This window comes from Watersipora subatra, chromosome 1, assembly GCF_963576615.1.
Source record: "Watersipora subatra chromosome 1, tzWatSuba1.1, whole genome shotgun sequence".
NCBI classification, from domain to species: domain Eukaryota; kingdom Metazoa; phylum Bryozoa; class Gymnolaemata; order Cheilostomatida; family Watersiporidae; genus Watersipora; species Watersipora subatra.
This window is the reverse complement of record NC_088708.1, coordinates 2179766-2203702: the sequence shown is the minus strand read 5'-3', so window position 1 is coordinate 2203702 and position 23937 is coordinate 2179766. Positions and strand designations below refer to the sequence as shown.

Below are 23937 nucleotides of genomic sequence, written 5' to 3'. Positions count from 1 at the left end.
TCAATATTATACTGAAGACATGCGCTGTGCAGGTTAAAATTGTGCTAGCAAGAAATTCTTTCTTCACGCAATGGGAAATTATAAACGTGACCATAGACATAAACCATTCTTAGAGGTTATCTATTAAGAACCCATCAACACATGCTCTGCTTTCATGAATAAGGAATTTAAACAGCCAATCTTTAGATAATCTGGCTTAAATAGGTGATGTCGATATGATTATATACAACTGCAGCTGCTTCCGATCGATATTTTGCAAAGACCCCCAATTTTTCTGTCTACTTTCACAACAAAAATCTTGTTAAAACCTGGTATTTGGTCGAGATTACACAAAATTATTATTGAAACCTCAATTCGTAATGTTATGTACTGATGTTAATGCAATAGAAATTTGTGCTATCAACTAACCTTTAACAACAGCAAGGTTTGCACTAGCTAAGTTTATAATATTTACATGCTTATAATTTGGTCAAACCTGTATTAACAGATTTCTTTTAGAATCAGCAAATTAAACAATAAGAACATCTTACTAAATATTCCAATAATCCAAATGGTGAATGTATATTGCTTACATTTTCACATCTTACATATCTGATGTCTCGTTACTATTGACTGCAGCAACTTCATCACGTCCGAATATTTTATTGTAAGTATATTGGAGATACTATATAATTGGTCTAGTCTTCCGTGTTAACACTTGTTATTTGGTACCTAGTTTCTTCGCTAAAATGAAGGACAAAACCTGACGACGTGCGCACAGCTTCATACGCCATCTCAGGGACATGAGTGCTCAAGCGATCAAGTGCCCAATACCTCAACTGGTTTGACACTGTTTATAAAGACACTGTTTATAAAGAGACGTGGTAACCTAGAGTCAGTCTGGCTAGGTGAGCAATACAAACACTTTCATCTAAATTGTAAGCCGCGAGACATAGAATAATTATATCGCTATTATCTAATCATGTAATAAGCCTTGAGAGGGCATCCGCTAGGTGATGACCGCTCTATGAGGGAGTCTGAGACAGGTAAGAGATATTATAAGACTGACCTTGAAACAAGCTAGCCCCCCTGTGTCTGCTACTTATTCAGTTATATGAGTTAAACTACAAGCGTAGATCTGCACAAGTCCATTTATACCTTGTACTTTTGTACACCGAACAATCATATGCTTAGGTAAACTTTACATCTCGTTAACTCCCTGTTTAATTTTAAACATGCTGCTATTCGGGCTGTAAACTTGGTGCATTTCGAGCTGATATACCATAGCATATTTTTTATCGTCATAGACTGTTGTAAAAATGGCACACAAGTGTTGGTGGATTTGCTCTGCCTTATAATTTAAAGCAAAGGTTCTAACCACTTCCCTCCTTTCTTATATAGAAAAAGGGCGCCACTTGTGGTTGGTTCATTTTGGCAGTGGTTACAATGGACACCAGAAACAAAGGCGACACGAAACAATTTTCTCATATGCTCAGAAACTTGCATCAAATTGCACAATGGCGCCGTGCTAAGCACCCTAGGTAGCAATGGTAACAGTTTATGGCATAGGAAAGAGTGTCGTTAAGGAGCTCAGTCAATGACCTTTGAGTGGTAAGACATCTCACCAGTAACACCTGAGCGATGGAAAGCCAAAGAAAACAATTGCAAACATGGTTCATAGTAAAGATTGTATAGTGGACATGCTTTGTTGTCGATACAAAACAGGTCAATCTACGCACGTCAATTGGAAACTGCAGTATAATTAGCTTCACTTGTAGAATTAATGACCACCATTTCCTGCGCCACAGAAGAATAAGATCTTGTGGCAATCCTTATACGGAAGGAGAGGTTTGGTCAATGCTGTAGGAAACAACGGGGATGGTAAAAAGGAGCTGGCTTTGACCGGTTGCAACTTCTGTCTATCAGTCAGCTTATGTTTGGCTCCACGAGCGACTCTCAGCTCAACAAACCCTTCGACCGCCAATCTAAAAACTCGTCCACATCAGACTCATCGGATTCCATTGTTTCCGCTTGGCTCTCTTCGACACTCAACATCTTTGACTCCATCAAGGTCATCTTCTGTTTGACCATTTTGTTCACCTTGGCCCATTGAGCTCTGCAAAAGACCAGCATCTAAACAGGTAAGCCTAACCAAAAACATTTAATGAGGTTGGTTGGGTTGGTATCCTCAGTACACAACCGGTCGGTCGGTTTTCTTGCATATTGCCATTAGATTCTCTGTTTCTGTTACAAGCAACCAGTACGGAAATAAATTATCGTTAAAAAAACATCATCCAACAACATGCAAGCGTGTCCAAGCACAACAGCAACTGTTCATGACGTGACAGGTACAAGCGACAATAATAATTTTATTGGCAGAAGAGATGAATGAGCTACTGCTCACTGGCTATAATAACAACCTGCAGCAGCAAGGTTCCTAGATCATATCTGCTTATTTTGTTGGACTGCATGGAAGGAAGTTTTAGTGAATGCAGCGAGCGAAAAGATGAGGATACAGAAGAACTCAAATTGAGCTTCAACAGTAGCAATCTAGAATTTTAAGGCAAAATTTGATATGACAATTGCATCCAGACCGGCCAGAATTGCATTATATAGTCCAACTTACAAAAACATCTGCAGTATTCTCTCCTAATTCCAGTTCCTAAGTCCAGACCCACGAAATAGAAACTAGACTTTTTTGAATTATTAATTTTAACAGTTCAGACCCCTTAAACCACTTTCTAAACTTTTGCAATTACCATACATGTGAATAAATGCCTATGTGTAGGCGGCTTACTTATATACACACGTTATAAGTAAGCCAGTATAGACGGCTCTCTTATAACGTGTATATACAACATTATATACACGCCGTCTACGGCGCATATACAACGTGTATATACAACGAAGGCGGCACGTATAACGTTTTATACAACATTATATTATTCATATACAAGTATGCAGCCTACACCATATATATATTTCTGTATATATGATCCTGAAATCTGTAAGAAATCAGTGAGAATTGTGGCAGAAATCAATGAGGCCGAGTCAATGCTGAATATCCAATATTAAGTATATATGCCACAGTCAATATTATTGGTGATTCTTGGTAGATGAGATAGGAGAGACATTTAAATTCAATTCAATAATTATAAAGCGGTTTCAAGCTATCGTTGTAACTCGAGCTATCATTGTAACTCAAGCTATCGTTATAACTCAAGCTATTGTTGTAACTCAAGCTATCGTTGTAACTCAAGTTATCGTTGTAACTCAAGCTATCGTTGTAACTCAAGCTATCGTTGTAACTCAAGCTATCGTTGTAACTCGAGCTATCGTTGTAACTCAAGCTATCATTATAACTCAAGCTATCGTTGTAACTCAAGTTATCGTTGTAACTCAAGCTATTGCTGTAACTCAAGCTATCGTTGTAACTCAAGCTTTTGTTGTAAGACTATTTTTATTGCTGTCATCAACCAGCGAGTTGCTAGGGTACTTTCATATTAATAGACTGTGCTCTCCCCATTTAATAGACTGTGCTCTCCTCATTCATGCCTTAGCAAGGAAACTGATAGTCTAGTGCAATAGCTATTCAAATGAAAGCCACTGCCAGTGATGAGTCACTGCCAGTGATGAGTTGCCCTAAAGTCACAAAGAGACAATAATGTAAACTGTACTAACCCTGTATACTAACCCTTCAATTCATTTCTTTCCAAACAAGAGGATAAAGTTATCATTATTAAATAAAAACGAAAAAACTCGATGGCCATGACCTTTAAAAACCCGCAATACAGCGAAGCCGCGATAGTTGAAGAAACGGAATAGGAGGGCCTACTGTATCTGCGTATGACTGCAATCACCAAGTAAGACCGATGCGAAATATTTTTGTATATTTTACAAATAAAGGGTGAGAATTTTTAAACAACAGCCAGCAGGTTAAGCATCGTACAGCGCGAAACCATCTGACTTGTTTTTATTTTATGAACGAGTTAATCACAGGGTTTGACAGCTAAAATATACTTTAGGAAGACCATTGCTGAAATCTTTGCATTCTGAGAAAGGAGACATATCTTACACGAATGCTATTCACATAGAGAAAGAAATGATCAGCTTTCAAAAATCCTGAAGTCCAACTAGTTTATGTTACTGCGATTCCAGTGGCTCACCAACATGACTGTTATTAACTGTTGGCTCGTAGTGATAAATTCAGGGCTGAATTTTCTGACGGGCCGGCGTACACACACTATTGTTTTTCAAAAACCCATGATCAGACTATGTTGCAACTTACTGTTAACCGGACTCAAATCATGTTACAAGCAATTATTTTCAAATAATGCTCAAACCTTGACTAACACTTATTTCATATCTGACCCCGGAAAATTGATACGTAAAATTGGATGAATTTGTTGAGTCTTCTAGGAATGGATAGAGCAACCAAGAACCTGCTTATATATTGACACATGTTTATACCATTCCTGTCTGATACAAATCTTTCTCTTTGACGTCCAGCTTTATAAAAACTCACAGATACACATCTAACCATAAAGATTGATATGCTTTGTCAATCATAACAAAATCTATGCATAACTTTCTTACTGACGTAGACTTTCAAAATACATCAATTATTATACATCTATTAGAATAAATCTATTAATCATGACACACAGATATGACGCTCGGTGAGCATCATATAGGGATGCTCACCGAGCAAGCACACTAAGGGATTACCCTGGGATATACATGTAATGTATATTGCAGTCTTTTATGCCCTTCTGGAGTTGTTTGTCCACGCAAAAATGCCCACAAGTTTTTAATCTAGGGCTTATGGCTCACGTTTTCTACAACTAACTTATTATAGTAGAGCTGCATCTTTATTCAACGCTTATTCTCCCACTCTGTCATCATCCGGTGTCTCAAAAGTGCCTTGTCTTCATTCGATACAAGATGTTCTAATTTGATACAAATACTAGTATCTTTGCTAATTCATTAACTTTGTTTTACCAGCAGAACTGCTCAAACCTTTCCTAAACATTTAAATAAAGAAAAGGCAGTGCTTCAACATAAAATGTTGAGCAGTTCTTATACACTAGTTCAAGCGGAATTGGATTGTTTGAATTTTTTCCGTAAATGTACTAACATGCACCATTAATGTTTGGCATGAATATAAAAGATTTTTTTCTCAATAGTATTTATAGTGAGATTTTTAACATTTTATCTATATCCGTGTTGAACATATAAATTGTTCAAAACACGACGCAACATTCGAGCAAATATTTGACTCGACATACAAAATAGTTTCCAACATACGATGAACCGTCTTTCAAAGTACTACACTTCTATAGATCAGTACATATTTATGCAGATCTCCTTCGCATTGTTTGGTTATATGGGGTTAGACAAATGTCAAACAGTGCTTCATACGTTACAAGGTGGGACGGTTTTGACATACAAAAAAAATGTTCAAACAGATTAACTGTTTTGCAAATAGCCCTTGTTGAAATAATAAAGTTATTGTTAGAGTATGACAGAGTCTTAACATTTTACAAATATTATTACGAGACAAACAACCCTATTCTAATCCGGAATCATCCGGAAAATCATTGTTAATCATTCAGCTTGTTTCCAAGCGGAAGATATATTCCAAGCGGAATTGTTGTTATTATAGCTATTCAGCTAGCAACCTAACTAACTACAAACTGCATGCAATGAGCATTGAAATACTGTCACATTTTAACATGCAAGGCTTCTGTAGAGCTATATTCATAATAGTCAATGTTAGTTACAAGAACAACGCAAACTAGCAACATGACTGTGGGTGCGCTGTAATCGAACCTCATTAGTAACAATATCTCCAACAGCCGTGTACTACTACTCCATTTTTTATTTTGCTTTCATCAAACTTATTTAAATAGTATATACATTAGACATGTGAAATAGTATATACATTAGACACGTGAAATAGTATATACATTAGACATGTGAAATAGTATATACATTAGACATGCGAAATAGTATATACATTAGACATGCGAAATAGTATATACATTAGACATGCGAAATAGTATATACATTAGACATGTGAAATAGTATATACATTAGACATGTGAAATAGTATATACATTAGACATGTGAAATAGTATATACATTAGACATGCGAAATAGTATATACATTAGACATGTGAAATAGTATATACATTAGACATGTGAAATAGTATATACATTAGACATGTGAAATAGTATATACATTAGACATGTGAAATAGTATATACATTAGACATGTGAAATCTCCCACTCCAACAGAACTAGCGGTATAAAAACAGCCCAATTTTCAAAGATTCAATTTTAAAGCCCAAAGAAATATTAAAAAGACAGCAGGAAAAATGTGAAGTCGTATCATACGATTATATACTATAGTATACTATCGTCATATTATACTATTGCGCAGAGCAGCCAAGTGAGGCAAGCTAATTTTTGTTTTTACAAAATTAACAATAATTATTTCTGTAAGTTTTAAAAATTTTGCAAACAGACTTCGCTTAAAAGCCCAAAGATATGGCTGATCAACTAAATCCATTTATGATGATACAAGAAAAAGCTAGATTTCAAAATTGTTTAAACTTTGTAAGATTTTTCAGATATCTGTCAGTTGGTGCACCCCAACCCTCGCCTGGTGCTTCTAGTCAGGTATCCCAATTATATATCCTAGTATTCTGTTGTTAACCATTGTATATGCCTGATATTTACATTCCGCCCATCATCACTTGACCGGTTTAAGTATTGTGTCCGATTATTTGTACTGTCACAACATCTGGTCTTGTGAAATAAGTCTAATAATGGCATCTATAAAAGCTCATCTAGTTATTGTGAGTGGAGTGACTTGCGCAACAGTAATCACGCCACACAGCGTGTACTCACAATCAAGCAACAGTAATCACGCCACACAGCGCGTACTCACAATCAAGCAACAGCAATCACGCCCCGCAGCGCGTACTCATAATCAAGCAACAGTAATCACACCACACAGCGCGTACTTGCAATCAAGCTAAAGCTAGGCTATCAGTAATCACGCCACACAGCGCGTACTCACAATCAAGCAACAGTAATCACGCCACACAGCGCGTACTCACAATCAAGCAACAGTAATCACGCCACACAGCGCGTACTCACAATCAACAGTAATCACGCCACACAGCGCGTACTCGCAATCAAGCTAAAGCTAGGCTATCAGTAATCACGCCACACAGCGCTGTAGGTTGGAATCCCGTTATTCCGATGACGTACTCAACTCGACGGGATTATTGTTTTGACACGTGATGTTATCACGTGAAATAAAAGGCTCAATATAAAACATCTCGTGGCACTAGTTTATGACAAACACTTCGGGTTTTACCGCAAAGTCCTCATCAAATATAGCTGCTAGCTACTTTACTGTTTCGTTTCAGCTTGGTCTAACCATCTAGTCATAATCTGATCATATGACCCATACTTCCTGCCAAATAGCGCGAACAATTTCTGCAACGTTTTTTGACCATCACAGGTGACCAACAGGCCCTTTCATGTTTATCAGAGGATGAGATGCGCCCCCTCGAGCTAAAGGTGAAAAAGTAAACTAATTTTTAGGATAGGGTTTGAGATATCAGTGCTTAAAATGACAGTATTACAATGATGTGCTCAAAATGACAGTATTACAATGATAAAGAAATACACGCGTAAGAATAATAGACGCATTCAATAATAGGTTTTATTGAATGCGTGAAGTTTATTTGTAAAAATATTTCGACGAATGAGGTTGCATGAAAGTGTAAACAGAAGCACGTCGTGAGTCGTGTTCAACTACGTCAAATTTGAGCCGTAGGGAGAGAGTGAGGTAGGGAGAGAGTGAAGTAAGGAGAGAGTGAGATAGGGAGAGAGTGAAGTAGGGAGAGTGTGAGGTAAGGGAGTGAGGTAGGGAGAGAGTGAGGTGGGGAGAGTGAGGTAGGGAGAGTGAGGTAGGGAGAGAGTGAAGTAGGGAGAGAGTGAAGTAGGGAGAGAGTAAAGAAAGGAGAAAGTGAAGAAAGCATAGAGAGAGAGAGAGAGAGGAGTGGAAGGGGGGGGGGGTGAGAGAGAGAGGATTGGGTGAGAAAGAGAGAGGAGTGGGGGGAGGGGGTGAGAGAGAGGGCTACCTCTACACAGTGCGAAGTGATAGTTGGTGAATCTATTTCTTTAAGAACTATTGAGCATTGAATGTTGACGAAAATTACATATGTTTTACTGTTCTTATAACAAATCCCTATAACATAAATGTTCCTGGAATGGGTTATTTACATTGTTGGAGCTCCTACTGTACTGTATTGACGGAAAACCTTTAATGCATCGTTTCATTTTCGTATGTCAACAAAACGTATCTTTTACGTAGCATTGCTATTAGGCTTATGGTTGCTATATGTGTACCTTGGTTAGAGCATTAGTAAGCACAACTGTTCTAAACTGGCAATTTCACAGCTCATCGTCATTGTGATAATTTATGAGAAAAAGATGGCAAAGATATCATTTTCTTACAATAGATATGATTATAATATGTTACCGCATCAACGTATTATATGGAATTCTCATCTTATTTGCTGAACCCACATCCTCATTCCACAGTCATCTTATCAGATGAGTATCCAAAAATGCAGCCAATTGCTCAAACATTGGCTAAGTTTACAAATCCTGCTATGTACCACAAACCCTAGTAATAAAAGCAGTTAGTCATTAACAAACTACAACTGACAATCGCATGAATAATGCAAAAAATAAGGCAATGATTCAATTTGGTCTCATTGTTAGACTCATGGCTGCTTGTTCAGAATAGACTAATTTGGTCTCATTGTTAGACTCATGGCTGCTTGTTTAGAATAGACTAATTTCCGCATCTTTAAACGACTCGCTCATCGTCTCTCCTCCGCCAGTGTTCGCATATTCCATCTGCATAAGTGTGATTTGCAATACTCAAGCAGCGAATGCTGATAAGAGCTCAGTAACTACTATATTGATGATTGTCTGTCCACATAGAACTGGTATAATCAGTGTGACTCCATTCAGCAATGGTCAGCTTCAACCCTTTTTTGTCAGAGGGTAAGTGGCAAAAACTGCTATAGTGACTGGGCAATGCCGGCACTTTACAGCTGATTAGAGAAAATAGGAAGTGATGTATCACTGCATGTAAACCCTTACAATTTTTCTATAAGTCTAACATAGTTATAAACCATATAAAAATATACTTAATCATTATATAATTCAAATGGCACACAACAAGCGAGTTGAAATACAAATTGTATCATTGTAAGCAAACCTTAAAAAGACTTTAATACGAGGGCTTAGGCTTACAGGTAAAGACTTTAATACGAGGGCTTAGGCTTACAGGTAAAGACTTTAATACGAGGAGGCTTACAGGTAAAGACTTTAATACGAGGAGGCTTACAGGTAAAGACTTTAATACGAGGAGGCTTACAGGTAAAGGCTTGTTACCTGTAATGAACTTACCAAATTATATGTTGGGAGAAAGTTTAAGGTTTGGCAAGGACGAGCCATTTTAAATGACTCCAGGTACGGGTGAACTGTCCATAACGGCAAAAGTTGCTGCCGAACGAAGTAAGCCAAACGAAATCGATAAGGTTCACGCATTCCTGTTTTACAAGCACTTGAAACGTCGCTAGGGTCAGCACCATATAATTGACGGAGAGTCTAGAAATTATTTCTGCGACCTTTAAAACTGGTAAGCAGATAATTCCTGCTAAAAATCCATTTCTATGAAATAAAAAATATGTCTCTAATAAACTAAGAAAGCTGATCTAGAATGATAAAATGTTTATGATAAATGGCTGTATGTCTGTTTGACTAAATTCTGCTGGAACAGAGCTTTAATGACCTGTAACTCCTCATAAAAGATTTGTTAACTCTCATCTAGAATTATAACGGGTCTGCACTAATGTTGCTACAGCAAATCTAGTCATTCATAAAATGAGAAAGTTGATTAATTTTTTATATCGCTCAGAGCCAGTTAGCTCTTTTGGCAGCGCAAGTCTCGCTGCCAAAAGGCATCAGGACAGCTCTTCCTGCAGCAAAAGGGTAAATGAATGCATAACTAATGCTAGTTAGTTAAAAGGGTTTGGTGTGAAGGATGCATTGTGAACAGACTATTCTCTATCATGATCATCCACAGATAAATATCAGCACTAGCATCTGTTGACTAGAAGAGGTAATTGCTTTAAAACTCACCAAATGTTTGTTATTTGCAAACGTGTGCTAACAGTTACTGTAGTACCGCTTGTGTATTCACCATCTATGAAGAACTTTGTCTGCTTAACAAAAATCGCTAACTTTTTCAAGAACTCACCAACAGTACGGACACAAAGGTAAACTCACCAACAGTACAGACACAAAGGTAAACTCACCAACAGCACGGACACGAAGGTAAACTCACCAACAGTACGGACACGAAGGTAAACTCACCAACAGTACGGACACGAAGGTAAACTCACCAACAGTACAGACACGAAGGTAAACTCACCAACAGTACGGACACGAAGGTAAACTCACCTACAGTACGGACACGAAGGTAAACTCACCTACAGTACGGACACGAAGGTAAACTCACCTACAGTACGGACACGAAGGTAAACTCACCAACAGTACAGACACGAAGGTAAACTCACCAACAGTACGGACACGAAGGTAAACTCACCTACAGTACGGACACGAAGGTAAACTCACCAACAGTACGGACACGAAGGTAAACTCACCAACAGTACGGACACGAAGGTAAACTCACCAACAGTACGGACACGAAGGTAAACTCACCTACAGTACGGACACGAAGGTAAACTCACTAACAGTACGGACACGAAGGTAAACTCACCAACAGTACGGACACGAAGGTAAACTCACCAACAGTACGGACACGAAGGTAAACTCACCAACAGTACGGACACAAAGGTAAACTCACCTACAGTACGGACACGAAGGTAAACTCACCAACAGTACAGACACGAAGGTAAACTCACCAACAGTACGGACACGAAGGTAAACTCACCAACAGTACGGACACCAAGGTAAACTCACCAACAGTACGGACACGAAGGTAAACTCACCAACAGTACGGACACGAAGGTACACTCACCAACAGTACGGACACGAAGGTAAACTCACCAACAGTACGGACACGAAGGTAAACTCACCAACAGTACGGACACGAAGGTAAACTCACCAACAGTACGGACACGAAGGTAAACTCACCAACAGTACGGACACGAAGGTAAACTCACCAACAGTACGGACACGAAGGTAAACTCACCAACAGTACGGACACGAAGGTAAACTCACCTACAGTACGGACACGAAGGTAAACTCATCAACAGTACGGACACGAAGGTAAACTCACCAACAGTACGGACACGAAGGTAAACTCACCAACAGCACGGACACGAAGGTAAACTCACCAACAGTACAGACACGAAGGTAAACTCACCAACAGTACGGACACGAAGGTAAACTCACCTACAGTACGGACACGAAGGTAAACTCATCAACAGTACGGACACGAAGGTAAACTCACCAACAGTACGGACACGAAGGTAAACTCACCTACAGTACGGACACGAAGGTAAACTCACCAACAGTACGGACACGAAGGTAAACTCACCAACAGTACGGACACGAAGGTAAACTCACCAACAGTACGGACACGAAGGTAAACTCACCTACAGTACGGACACGAAGGTAAACTCACCAACAGTACGGACACGAAGGTAAACTCACCAACAGTACGGACACGAAGGTAAACTCACCAACAGTACGGACATGAAGGTAAACTCACCAACAGTATGGACACCAAGGTAAACTCACCAACAGTACGGACACGAAGGTAAACTTGCTCGTTCCATTTAAGTATCAAGTTATGTTTGTGCTACATAAATGTGCTTACAACTGCTCATCTATTTCCTCCAAATGTCGATCCTCTGTGGTGACCTCCTCTTCCTCCGCCTGCAGCTGCTCCGACACCTGAACTTCACCCTTCATCTCTGACTGGAATCTCTCCCATTCTACCTCGTCTTTGTCTATATATTCTATGTTCCTCGCCTAAATGGGCCGAGATGAATAGAGTTATACCAACAACTCTTACATAGCTTTCAGCGCTTTTGTACATATATATGCAACAAATACAGCATCAACAATTAAATCTTATAGAAGTTGCAATGTCACACACATCAGTTATTAGACAATAATGAGTAATGTAAACTCCATTTTAAACTGTTATTTTTTAATACAGTGAAAGAAGAATGAATGTTACAACCAGCTCAATTAAGAACTATTAGTAAACAAGCATGAGATATGAATCCACAAAAGTATCAAGCTGAAAAGGAGATGAAAAACATTTACGGTAAATCCCCACTTTACAACATTTATTCGTTCCGGTGTTAGCATCGTAAGACGAAAATGCCATTTACTTTTGCTTACTTTTCACTAATTTTCGTTTCACTCACGCAATATCAAGAAGCGAAACACGAAGAATGCTGACCTCAAAAGGGAGAGAAGGAGCATCGTATCTCTTTCAGGCATTGTGGTTGGAATTTCATGTCGAAATAGCATATCGGCGCCTTCATTATTCAAATGCATACAGCACACCAACCGGCAAAGTTGAATTTCGAGAGACTTTTTTTTATGTCATATGCCGAAAAAAGTCATACGACATATGCATGAGTTTCTGTGAGAGTTCAACTCATTTTATAGATCCAATAAGGAGTTGAAGTTTCAGGTGAATATAGAAATGCAACAGCACAAAGAGATAGACACTGGTTAGATGCAACATCTACCAGCAATTCTATTTTAAATTGAATACTCTCAGCCAAATATGGTACATTGTAACAGTACGCGGAGCTACTTATAAAAGGACACAGAGAAACTTTGTATGTCAACCTTAGGCTATATACCTTAGGCTACATACCTTAGGCTACACACCTTAGGCTACACACCTTAGGCTACACACCTTAGGCTACATACCTTAGGCTACACACCTTAGGCTACACACCTTAGGCTACACACCTTAGGCTACATACCTTAGGCTACATACCTTAAGCTACATACCTTAGGCTACATACCTTAGGCTACATACCTTAGGCTACACACCTTAGGCTACACACCTTAGGCTACACACCTTAGGCTACACACCTTAGGCTACACACTTTAGGCTACACACCTTAGGCTACATACCTTAGGCTACATACCTTAGGCTACATACCTTAGGCTACATACCTTAGGCTACATACCTTAAGCTACATACCTTAGGCTACATACCTTAGGCTACATACCTTAGGCTACACACCTTAGGCTACACACCTTAGGCTACACACCTTAGGCTACACACCTTAGGCTACACACCTTAGGCTACACACCTTAGGCTACACACCTTAGGCTACATACCTTAGGCTACATACCTTAGGCTACATACCTTAGGCTACATACCTTAGGCTACATACCTTACATAACAATCAAGTCTAAAACAATTCCAATACAAGCTTGTCAGTTTTTCTACCAATGTATTTAATTTTTAGCCATTGTTATAGCTTCTCTTTTAAAAACACCCTTTAATAATTTCGACTACTTACGTTACTAAGGAATAATGCTCACTTTTATAAACTACAACAGATCAAAAATTAAACTTTTGCAAAAGCCAAGTAAACTATAATTATCGAAATATAAAATACATTATGACAGTAGCAGAACGTTTAGGTAATTTTTAAATGTATGTGCTATTAACAAAATAATGATTTACTCCTAATAATGAAGCGAAAAACTCATGCGAAAATTGACTGCACCTTTAAAATGTAAAACAAAGACGTCGGCACAATCATCTGAAAAAACTCATGTAATATTTCAAAACCGGTAAACGTTTAAATGTATTAGCTTAATGTGATCTTCAGTGGTTGGTTTACACTACAATCGAGTCATCCACCATATTGACTTGTCTTTGGCAATTATCTAAGTGATTAGCACTAATATATATATTCATGTTGCTAGTTTGGTAATATAAATGGTCAATTATACAGAGACCTCTAATACATTGTGATTGCTTGTTAATATATAAAATATTTATGATTACCTAATCAGAAATTATTTATAGCTTTGCAAATATCTACCAAAATTACTAATGCTAAGTAGCCATGGGAGTAAACGAAAATTAGAAGAAAAGTTTTGAAGAAAAGTTTGAAAACAACTTTTAATTACCTATTTATGGTTTTTGAATAAATGCAATAAAAACAACTCAATTTAAACTATAATATCAAATGAACCAATCAAAAATTAGGTTAAAGCGGATTAATAGCATGCTGTATTACAATATTGTTTGAATGGCATTCACAGCAAATTTTCATATATGCAGCAATCTGTGATTGGTATAATAGACTTCATACCAAAACATACAGATGCATATTCCGTTAAGTATTTGTAAGGAACAGATTTCCTATATATTTTCTATAACAAAGATAGGAAATTGTCATGGAACTTCCTTCACGAAGTCGAGCCATAATCCAAAACAATTCATGGAAAAAGATGCTTTGCATGGTAAAGCATCCGAGTATAACGTAGTTGTTTAAACGAGGCTACTAGTAGCGCAGTCGCTAACCAGTCTCCCTCAGCACTGTGATACGATGATTTGACGATGTACATCATGAAAGACATGAGTAACAGTTTACTGAGATTCTGTCAAAATACGCATTCCAATAATGTGTAACTCATTTGAATATTCGTTTGTTGTGCTGTCAGTTTGGAGAGTTGTTATGTCATTCTATATGCACCATGCATTAAGAATTACATAACAAAGTTGTCACGCGTGGTTGAAAGAGTTTAGAGATGGAATGTGTATGATTAGAGAGCTAGTCTTTATTTCAAGAGAACACAATTTACAGCATGTGCATATGATTTTCTCCTAGAGTTTCTTTTTAAACAAGCATGAACTTTACTTCACATTAGCATGGTTAGCTTAAAGTCCATTGCAATGGGGTATGAGAACGGGTCGATATATATAGTGTCTAAGTCGGGTATTTTCTACTATTTGACTGCTCATCATGCTGCTAGTTTAGGGCTATAACACTTAGACTTAGAATGAATCCATCAATAGATTGCTGACTGGCTAATAAAAAACTATGACATTATATTTAATGTGTGGATAGTACATTAGAAGTCAGATATAGCCTTCAGATGTGTCACTAGATTCTTTCATCCTACATAATGAACTCTGAGGAAGTGGTTACCATAAACAGTTGCGTCTATAGCATCGTTGCTGACCTAATAGATGAGGCAGCGTGTATAGATGTCATAGACAACCTCTTCCACAGATAAACATCCCTATAGCCATTTCGAGTAAAACATCATGCTTACAAACGTGTAAATTATTGTGAAATGTTTGTGTGCTTTGACGTAATAATAATATTGCAGCTGTATTAGCTAATTAAAATTTCAATAATATATCTTGCCAACTTAGTAGACAGGAGACAGTTATTAAAAGTACAAATAAATATTGACAACTTACACAACAATAAGATTGGCAGACCCAACCAGGATCACTGGTAAGTAGGGACTAGACATCATGACAGAGCAAACAAATGGCTGTAGGCGTACATGGCATGATTTCATATGTTAGAACAAACTCCTTCAAACCCCTTCTACCGCAGAGGCAAATAGAAACGCAGAAAATAAGAATGCATTTGATGATATTTTAGAACTAGGAGATCATATATTTGGCTATCAACTTAGAACCACTCATAACCACATGCAACTGTTCAACGTATCACTGATATATAGATGCATTTACACTAGCATGAATGAAAAGCTCACACGATGCAGTTAGACACTGAGCTACCAGTGATAGACCCTCATCGCATAGTGCTTAGGATTAGTGCATTTGAAAAATTTATTGCTTGCAAATCAGCCAATAGCCGGGCAGTTGATATTCAGTCCGGGTCTGCTTCCCCTGCAGTCACCACGATAGTAAGTTCAATCGTGCATAGCTGCGTGCAATATTCACATATTTTAACGCTGTGGAATAAGTGTGGCACTACGTATGCATTGACAGTGGCACTACGTATGCATTGACAGTGGCACTACGTACGCATTGACAGTGGCACTACGTATGCATTGACAGTGGCACTACGTATGCATTGACAGTGGCACTACGTATGCATTGACAGTGGCACTACGTATGCATTGACAGTGGCACTACGTATGCATTGACAGTGGCACTACGTATGCATTGACAGTGGCTCTACGTATGCATTGACAGTGGCACTACGTATGCATTGACAGTGGCACTACGTATGCATTGACAGTGGCTCCAACTATTTTGATAGATAATTAAAACGATAAGGTCTCTAAAAACCAAGCTTACTGCGACCTAAAACTGCTAGTTTTATCTTGTTTGGTTGGTCATCACACGAGTCCATAGTTTTATTGGCTGTTACATGTGATATACATATGCACCTTACAACAAGACAATGGGCCGCAGAAAGAATCCTGCATGAAAATTACATAGTGTATACTATGTTACCGTTTTAAAAATGGTTTTGACAATAGCCTCAATGTTGCCTCCAAACACAGTGAACGCATTTATGAACTATTTTTGAATCAATAAAAAGGACTGACTAAATTTTTGAAAAAACATTTGGCTATTTCTAAATGTTACACCGACTTATAAAAAAATATTTCTGCAAAAAAGGTTGATCGAAACCATGTTATTTAGCTACAAGCAGCACGACACACTTCCATTATGAGTGGTGCACAACCAACAGCATCGCTGTCTAAAATGTACAACATGCAAAGCCCTGTAAGACTTTCCATGTTGTATATTCGCACACCATTTTTGCTCAAGTATGAAAAGCTGTAGCATCAAGCATGCAAGAGCATCGGAACCTCTCCGTTGCTATGGGTACAACTAATACTTGTATTCATCTTTACTGGCAATAAAGTCTAAGATTCCCAGCAACAGTTACACACTGGGTTGTAGCATGTGTATAAATGTTAACTGTATGTTCATAACGAAAGAGCAGAAATTAATCTTATTACATGCTTATTTAAACTTGTTCACAAGTTCGATGGAAAAGTTGTGACCAGGCCAGGACATTCTGGCTCACGGTACTAGAGCTACAAACATCAAAAAACCATATTGAGAGAGATGTGTGATGCAACTATACACAATGTGAATTATTTACTTTATTTTGTATATCCCTTATGACCTATTCCGTGTTTAAATAGGCTAATGTCTAAAGATGCTACATGTATTTGGTATACACACATTTATACATGTACATGTATGTACACTCTTTTATGTTAGCACATACATAAGTACAAGCGTTTACGGTGATATATGGACTATGTGCAAACAATCTCTGTGTTTGGACAAACCATAATGCATAAATAGTTACTATTTATAAAACCTATTTGTGGACTTTAAATTTACACATGCTAATTAAGGTTGGTACCCAAGGCATAGAATTAGATGGATTAGAATTGATTAGATTACATTTTCACTTCAGCAAACAATTGATAAAAACCATGTTAGTGTAGGCTATTACACAGAGAGCTCTACCTAACTACAACGATATATAGCTAGATGAAGCCTTTCCTCTGCACATGTATCTAATGTGACCATATTCAAGAAGAACACTAACATACCGAGCAAGGGTAAAAATATAATAATAATAAAATAGACCAGCTTAATGACATTTATTGCAATTTTGTATAAAGATATCATAATATATATTGAGATTGCCATAATCAATTATTTCAGCCAATCACAGATGCTTCGACAGATGTGCAGCTAACCATTGCCGGCACATTGCCAACGCCAAGGCTACGCCAATAAACCATGTCACGTGTGTGTGTAGCTAAGCCCTTAGACCCGCAAAGGGCAGTTGCAGTAACATTGACTTGTTACACCCTACACAATAGATTCGAAAAAACAGAACACTTCGACAAGGCAGCATGGGGATAATCTAATACAGATCAAGAAGCAAGAGATAAAAAAACATGGCAAATGTCAATACAATTTATCTGTAATTATCCGTTGAAGCCTGTGTACAGCAAGATGTAGTTTATGCAGATTTTAATGCAATTGGTACTGTTCTGGGGCAAACTGTTATGGTTACGAGGTGTTGACATGTTACCTAATATGGACTGATGCTGGAGGTAGTAACCAGTAATAGTTGAGATTGAGATGCATAACCCGAAAAAATTATGTTGTGAAAGATTTCATGAACCTTAAAACCGGCCAACAATCTGCCCTTATTTGAGCTTCTGTGCCTCAGCCAAAATGGTTCAAACTGTCCATCTCAGTTCCAGTCAAACGCCTTTCCGACAGCTTACTCAACGAATGGCTGACTAAAGCCAGTAGCAAGCTGCCAATTCAGTATGTTTTTCTTTTTCTTCTGCTACACCTCTCGCTGATGCATTGTTGCTGGGCGATATTTCTGATAGGACAGCCACTTCAGAGTTCTATAATCAACATGCAATGCCATTAATACCTTTAGGTCTACCATAAAAATGGTTCTCTTAATATGTACAACCTAGACTCCTTTTATATTTGCAACCATGAGTTGAACAAAACATTCGTTCATCACTATTTCTCCCCCACACTGGCAACAATGACTGCAACATCCAACATTCTATGAGTTAATAAGCTTTCAATTTAATGCTAGTATTTAATAGTAAATTTACCTTTTCACCGCTCAATAGATAATCCTCCGGCAGCGCTGTTGCAAATGAGGAAGCAACAGTTTCTCTAATTTCAATTGTGACTTTCCAAAAATTGAGCCTCTACAGATTCCCGTGTACTACTAGAAACTTGCGTTATTCCTGGTCCTGTCTTTTCTCATTTTGCACATTTTGGACTTCCTTGACATAATAAATTCTAAGAGCTTTATATTTTGTTAGAGTTTTTTCTGCAGATGTGTGTAAACAAATTATAACATAAGTGCATCTAGAAATGACATTACACATATCAAGTAAATGCATGAAAACTTCATAAATATAGACAATATTTAGAGGCTCCAGAAATGATAACTACGACTTACCGCTCACATGTATCTGCTTGGCACGGTGAGTTCATTGTTCTTTTTTTCCCAAAATGCTGCTTATGCTTCCTAGTATCGTCCGTTTTACACAACTCCCTTCTGCACTCCTTTTTCAAACTGTGTTGTTGATTCGGTTATTCACGTTGTACGTCATAAATATTTAAAAAAAGACTAAATAATGTAAACCGACCTCATTGGAGTCATTATGAACACCTTGGCAAAGCGAGGTCAAAAAATAAGACTGTTTCGTCTAGACGCAAAGACCGCCATTGATAAGAAGAGCGCCGGTAATAAAGGAGTGTTTACACTCATAATCTATGACACTCGCATCACCAAAAACTCTAGCGTCTCCAATGTTTGGTATCTTATAAGCTAGTCCATGAGCATTTTAGCATATTGTTCTAAGAACACCTACAACACCTAATCACCCCCATCTCCCCGCGCTCCACACACATACTGCTGCCAAAGATCTTACAGTCCCCCCAGAATACTTGGCTACAATACCTTGGCATCAGCTTTGGGGTCGTCAAAGAAGCCCTCAGGCAGTGACCCCGTAGATTTACAATCCATTGGTTCATCTTCTTCAGCCCTCACGGTTTGATCCTCGTGCTTTGTGTCAAAGAAATCTATAAAAAAATTATGTCGATCTGTTAGGAAGCTCGCTGGACCATTTTTTGCTACCAACTGCAAGGTCTTGTCAAGGCATAAAAATTCCCCTGCTCACATTTGTAATTTTCTCAAGTGACTTTGGGCCTTATTCCAATATAATAGAATTTATTGTTTTTTACTTTTATTGCTGTACGTGTACTTGACTTTAGTTGAACCGATTTAGCACAGTGGGAGTTGACAGAGTTTAATGCAACATAATGTATTGCACAAAAACCAAATTTTATTGATGGTCTGAAAGATAAATTTTTGTAAAATTTCAAGCTGGTCCATGACACAATGACACATTGCTAAACCGATCATTTTTAATCCAATGCGTGATGTTTCTTTCTGCATGTTGATGATTTTCAAATAATAACTCAAGTGGTTGTCACACAAATGATGTGTCAAGGTCAGTGTAGTGATTTTGTAACTCTTGCCTGTATTTCTAGCTCTTGCCGGTAGTTTCATTTAGTTTTTTATGTTATATGCCACCTGCTGTTTATTGCTGACTCACAGTTAAGAACAATAAAATGTGTTCTTGTCTAAAATAAAAAGAGTTCCTGTCAGGTGACAGAAGTGAGAAGTTGGTGCTTGCTTGACCAGCCGTTGCTGGGCTCTTGCTTCCTCCGTTCTTCCGGATAACCCAGTTTTTGATTGGTGCTCTGGCGTGGGACCTTTTCTGGTGGGGCCAGTAGGAGCGCGACAGCGCCTATGTCCCATTTGGCTGGCGGCGATACTTTCAGATTGCTCAATCAGTTAGCAGTTTGCAATGCATCAGACCAGATGAAATTCTCTTTATAAATTTATACTCTATCATTTTTTGTCAATACGTATGCTACGTAAAGTTAAAGTTAAACTATTTGTTCAAAGCTAAATGCTAAGGAGGCAAAAGGTATGTCACATTTTTGTATATTATATTTTATGCTTTACTGTTGAATTATTTACTCTGTAATTGCTGTTATGTAATTGTCACAATTGCATTTATGTTTCATTTATACATGCGGGTTTTGATTTGCAATTATAGCTCATGTGATCATTTCGCTTAGTGCTACTTGTTCTATTGCAGACTTCATGATGTGTTTTGACCATTATGTTTGGAAAATAATAATGAAGAGCATTGCAGAGTAACACTTCTTTAGTCGAGTCCTTTCACATCAGTGAATCTAAGCCAATCTAGCAATTTAGCCAACTGAATTGCTACAGTGAAGTCGTCTGCCTAAACGTAGCAGTAAAGTCTCAAGCCTAAGAGTAGAATACTGAAGGAATTATCCTACAGAGACCCAGTGTCTACCTACAGCCTACAGTTACCTATAGAGACCTAGAGTCTACCCACAGAGACCTCGTGTCTACCTGCGACGTAGTTACCTACAAAGACCCCGTGTCTACCTACAGCTTACAATTACCTACAGAGACCTAAAGTCTACCCACAGAGACCTCGTGTCTACCTACGACGTAGTTACCTACAGAGACCCCGTGTCTACCTACTACGTACAGAGTTTTCCAGTCTTGCCTTGGAGAAATACAGAGACAATTCACTCGTAATAAAGAGACAATCGCAATAGCAAATAAACATTTCTATCGGTAATAGAGGAGACAACTCAGAGCTTTACCAAATCTTAGATAAGTACACTCATGTATTAGGGAATATTTTCTGACACTCTTTCCATTGATCTGATAGAGCATTATTCAAAGCTTTTAGTTTGTGTCAAAGTGCCTCCCTTTTTGTGGTATATTGTGTGTACTTGTACCAATTTTGAACAAATTGTAAATTGAGCAGGCTGAACGTAATCGTCGTGCGCAAGTGTGCATTTTGCCTGTTGCCGATTCGTGCTTGGTTGCATCAGCCTTGGTTTCTGCAGACTCTTATCTCGCGGCCTGGTTTGGCGGTACGCTGCTCGCTCTTTGTGGGTTGCCTGAATCGTTTCTAAGTATAAGAATTCTGAGTGTAAACACTGTTAATTGATACGTAAGAAATTCAAAGTGTAGTGTGCGCGACAAGTGCATGATTGTTATCGTAAATTAAATAATAGTAGTGCTTGAGTCACTAATTAGTTTTCATGATATAACTACAAGAAATATTAGACTGTCATTTCGAAACAAACTTTTACCGTTTACGAGCAATAGGTATATTGTCAGTCACTTGAGTCAGTTAATTTAGGCAATTTAGTCTGCACCTGATTTAAGCTTTGCCTTTCAACATGGATAGTGATGGCGCAACAGAGAAGCACAGGAGCGAATCAAAGCATCCTCTCTCAATAAGGAAGTGGCCGATATTATAAAGACACAATTAAAGTTAGTGGAATCTCTTTTTGATGATTTGGAGAAAAAAGATCATAGTACTGTTGAGAAATTTTGTAGTGATATAGATGAATGTTTACAAACTGTAAATGACAAGTATTTAGAGCTGGAAACTGTTACTGAAAACACAGTTGATGAAACAACCACTAATATGTACGCGGCATTTTGTACTGAATTAAAACAAAAGAGAGAAACTCCAAGAATTGCTAGAGCAATGCCAAAGACTTGCTCATGAACTTGCAGATGAGGAATTAGCACTTCAACAAACAGCTGAAGCGTATAATGAACAACTCACAAAGTTTAACAGGCTCATAGCAAAAATGAAAGTGATCCAGGAAACACCCACACAAATCACGGCACTTCCTATGATTCAGCATAATCTGAGCACCCATGCATCTCCATCAGCTGAAATCATTCAAGTTGACACCCAATCAGCAGGCCAATTTTCTCAAAAGAGACCTGAATCCTGTTAAAGAGCTGACGGATAGTCTGATCACCACAATGAAAGCTAACAGAAGGTAAACACCAGCTCCACCAGTATACGATGGCGACCCTATAAGCTTTCAAGACTGGGAGATAGATTTTATTCATTCATTGAGTCTGAGCACTAAGAAACAAACTTGAGGCCTGGCCTAAAACTGGAGTCAGAAATTCAACAGAATTGCGAAGTTACGCTGACTTTCTACTACACGTGAAGTCAGCCATGGCAAATGTGTCGGAACTAAAGTCTCTCAGAGGTAGCAAAGAAAATGAAAATCTTGCAGCAAAACTTCCCAATTGGCTTATCAGAAGCTGGGATAGAAAAGTCAAAGAAAAGAGAAAAGCTGAACAAAATTACCCTGAGTTCGCAGAGTTTGTGGACTTTGTGGTAGACCACACAGAAGTGGCTGATGAGCCTCCGATGAAACTTTGTAGCACAAGTAAGGAAACTAAAAGGAAGCCCAAAGGCAACTCTGGGTCCGGAAATTGTCGAACCTTTAATACCAGTTTTACAAGAGATATGTGCATACGTTGTACGAAGCCACATCCCATGTCCGAGTGTTTTATTCTTTTAAGGATGACCAACGACAAAAGGGAAGCCTTTATAAAAGAGCACAAACTATGTTGGGGCTGCCTACATAACGGGCACAGATCTAAAGGATGTAGAAAAAGAGGTCCCTGCAGAAAGTGCAACAAAAGGCACCACACAATTCTACAGAGAGCCTGGTGAATTTAAGGCTATGAGTCAAACCACGGATCAGAGCAGAATGCTAAAGAGAACTGAATAAGCGAAAGAAGAGAACGAAGTACAAAGGTCTGCAAAAGAGCACCCCACAAAACAAGCTGTTAAAGCAACAGGCATACAAGAGGGCATAATGAGTATGGTTGTGCCTATCTATGTTTCTACTGCAGCTGACCCCAACAAAAGGGCACTAGTGTACGCTCTTTTAGATACTGTCCGATTATTCCTACTTGACTACTAAAACCGCTGAAATTATCAACGCTGAGCACACTGTGAAAACCATGACAACGGACACCCTGAATGGAGAATCTACCACAACCATCCATAAGTACAAAAACATCAGAATTCAAAGTGACGAGCAAAGAGACTATGCTATAGTTGAGGCCTATGGCTGGAACAAACTGATCGGAAATGTCAAGAACATCCCCAACAAGATTAATGTCGGGAAGTATCCTCATTTGAAAGATCACACTAAGAAGTTTCCCCCACCACTGGACATACCAATTGGTATGCTGATAGGAGCCGATTGCCTTCAAACCTTTGCACTGCTAAAAGCTGTTTTGGGCAAAGCTGGAGAACCATTCGCACAGAAAACCATGTTAGGTCGGACCATACTTGGAGGCAAGAGAAAGAGTTATCAACATCAAAAAAATATGACCAGAACAAATGCTACAGCAACGACATACAGCGATGAGAACTTGATGGTTT

General features: G+C 38.3%; 1 protein-coding gene across 1 annotated transcript in view; it reads right to left on the bottom strand.

Moving 5' to 3' along the window:
- Nucleotides 1-1293: 1293 nt before the first annotated feature.
- LOC137385769 (zinc finger protein 830-like) overlaps nucleotides 1294-23937 on the bottom strand; it is a 50243-nt gene continuing 27599 nt past the window's right edge. The window contains exons 6-8 of the mRNA XM_068072320.1: nucleotides 19566-19687; nucleotides 11924-12078; nucleotides 1294-2095 (exon numbers count right to left, since the gene is read on the bottom strand). Of these exons, the coding sequence (XP_067928421.1) occupies nucleotides 1936-2095; nucleotides 11924-12078; nucleotides 19566-19687 (437 nt within the window). The 3' untranslated portion in view covers nucleotides 1294-1935. The remainder of the gene's footprint in view (nucleotides 2096-11923; nucleotides 12079-19565; nucleotides 19688-23937) is intronic.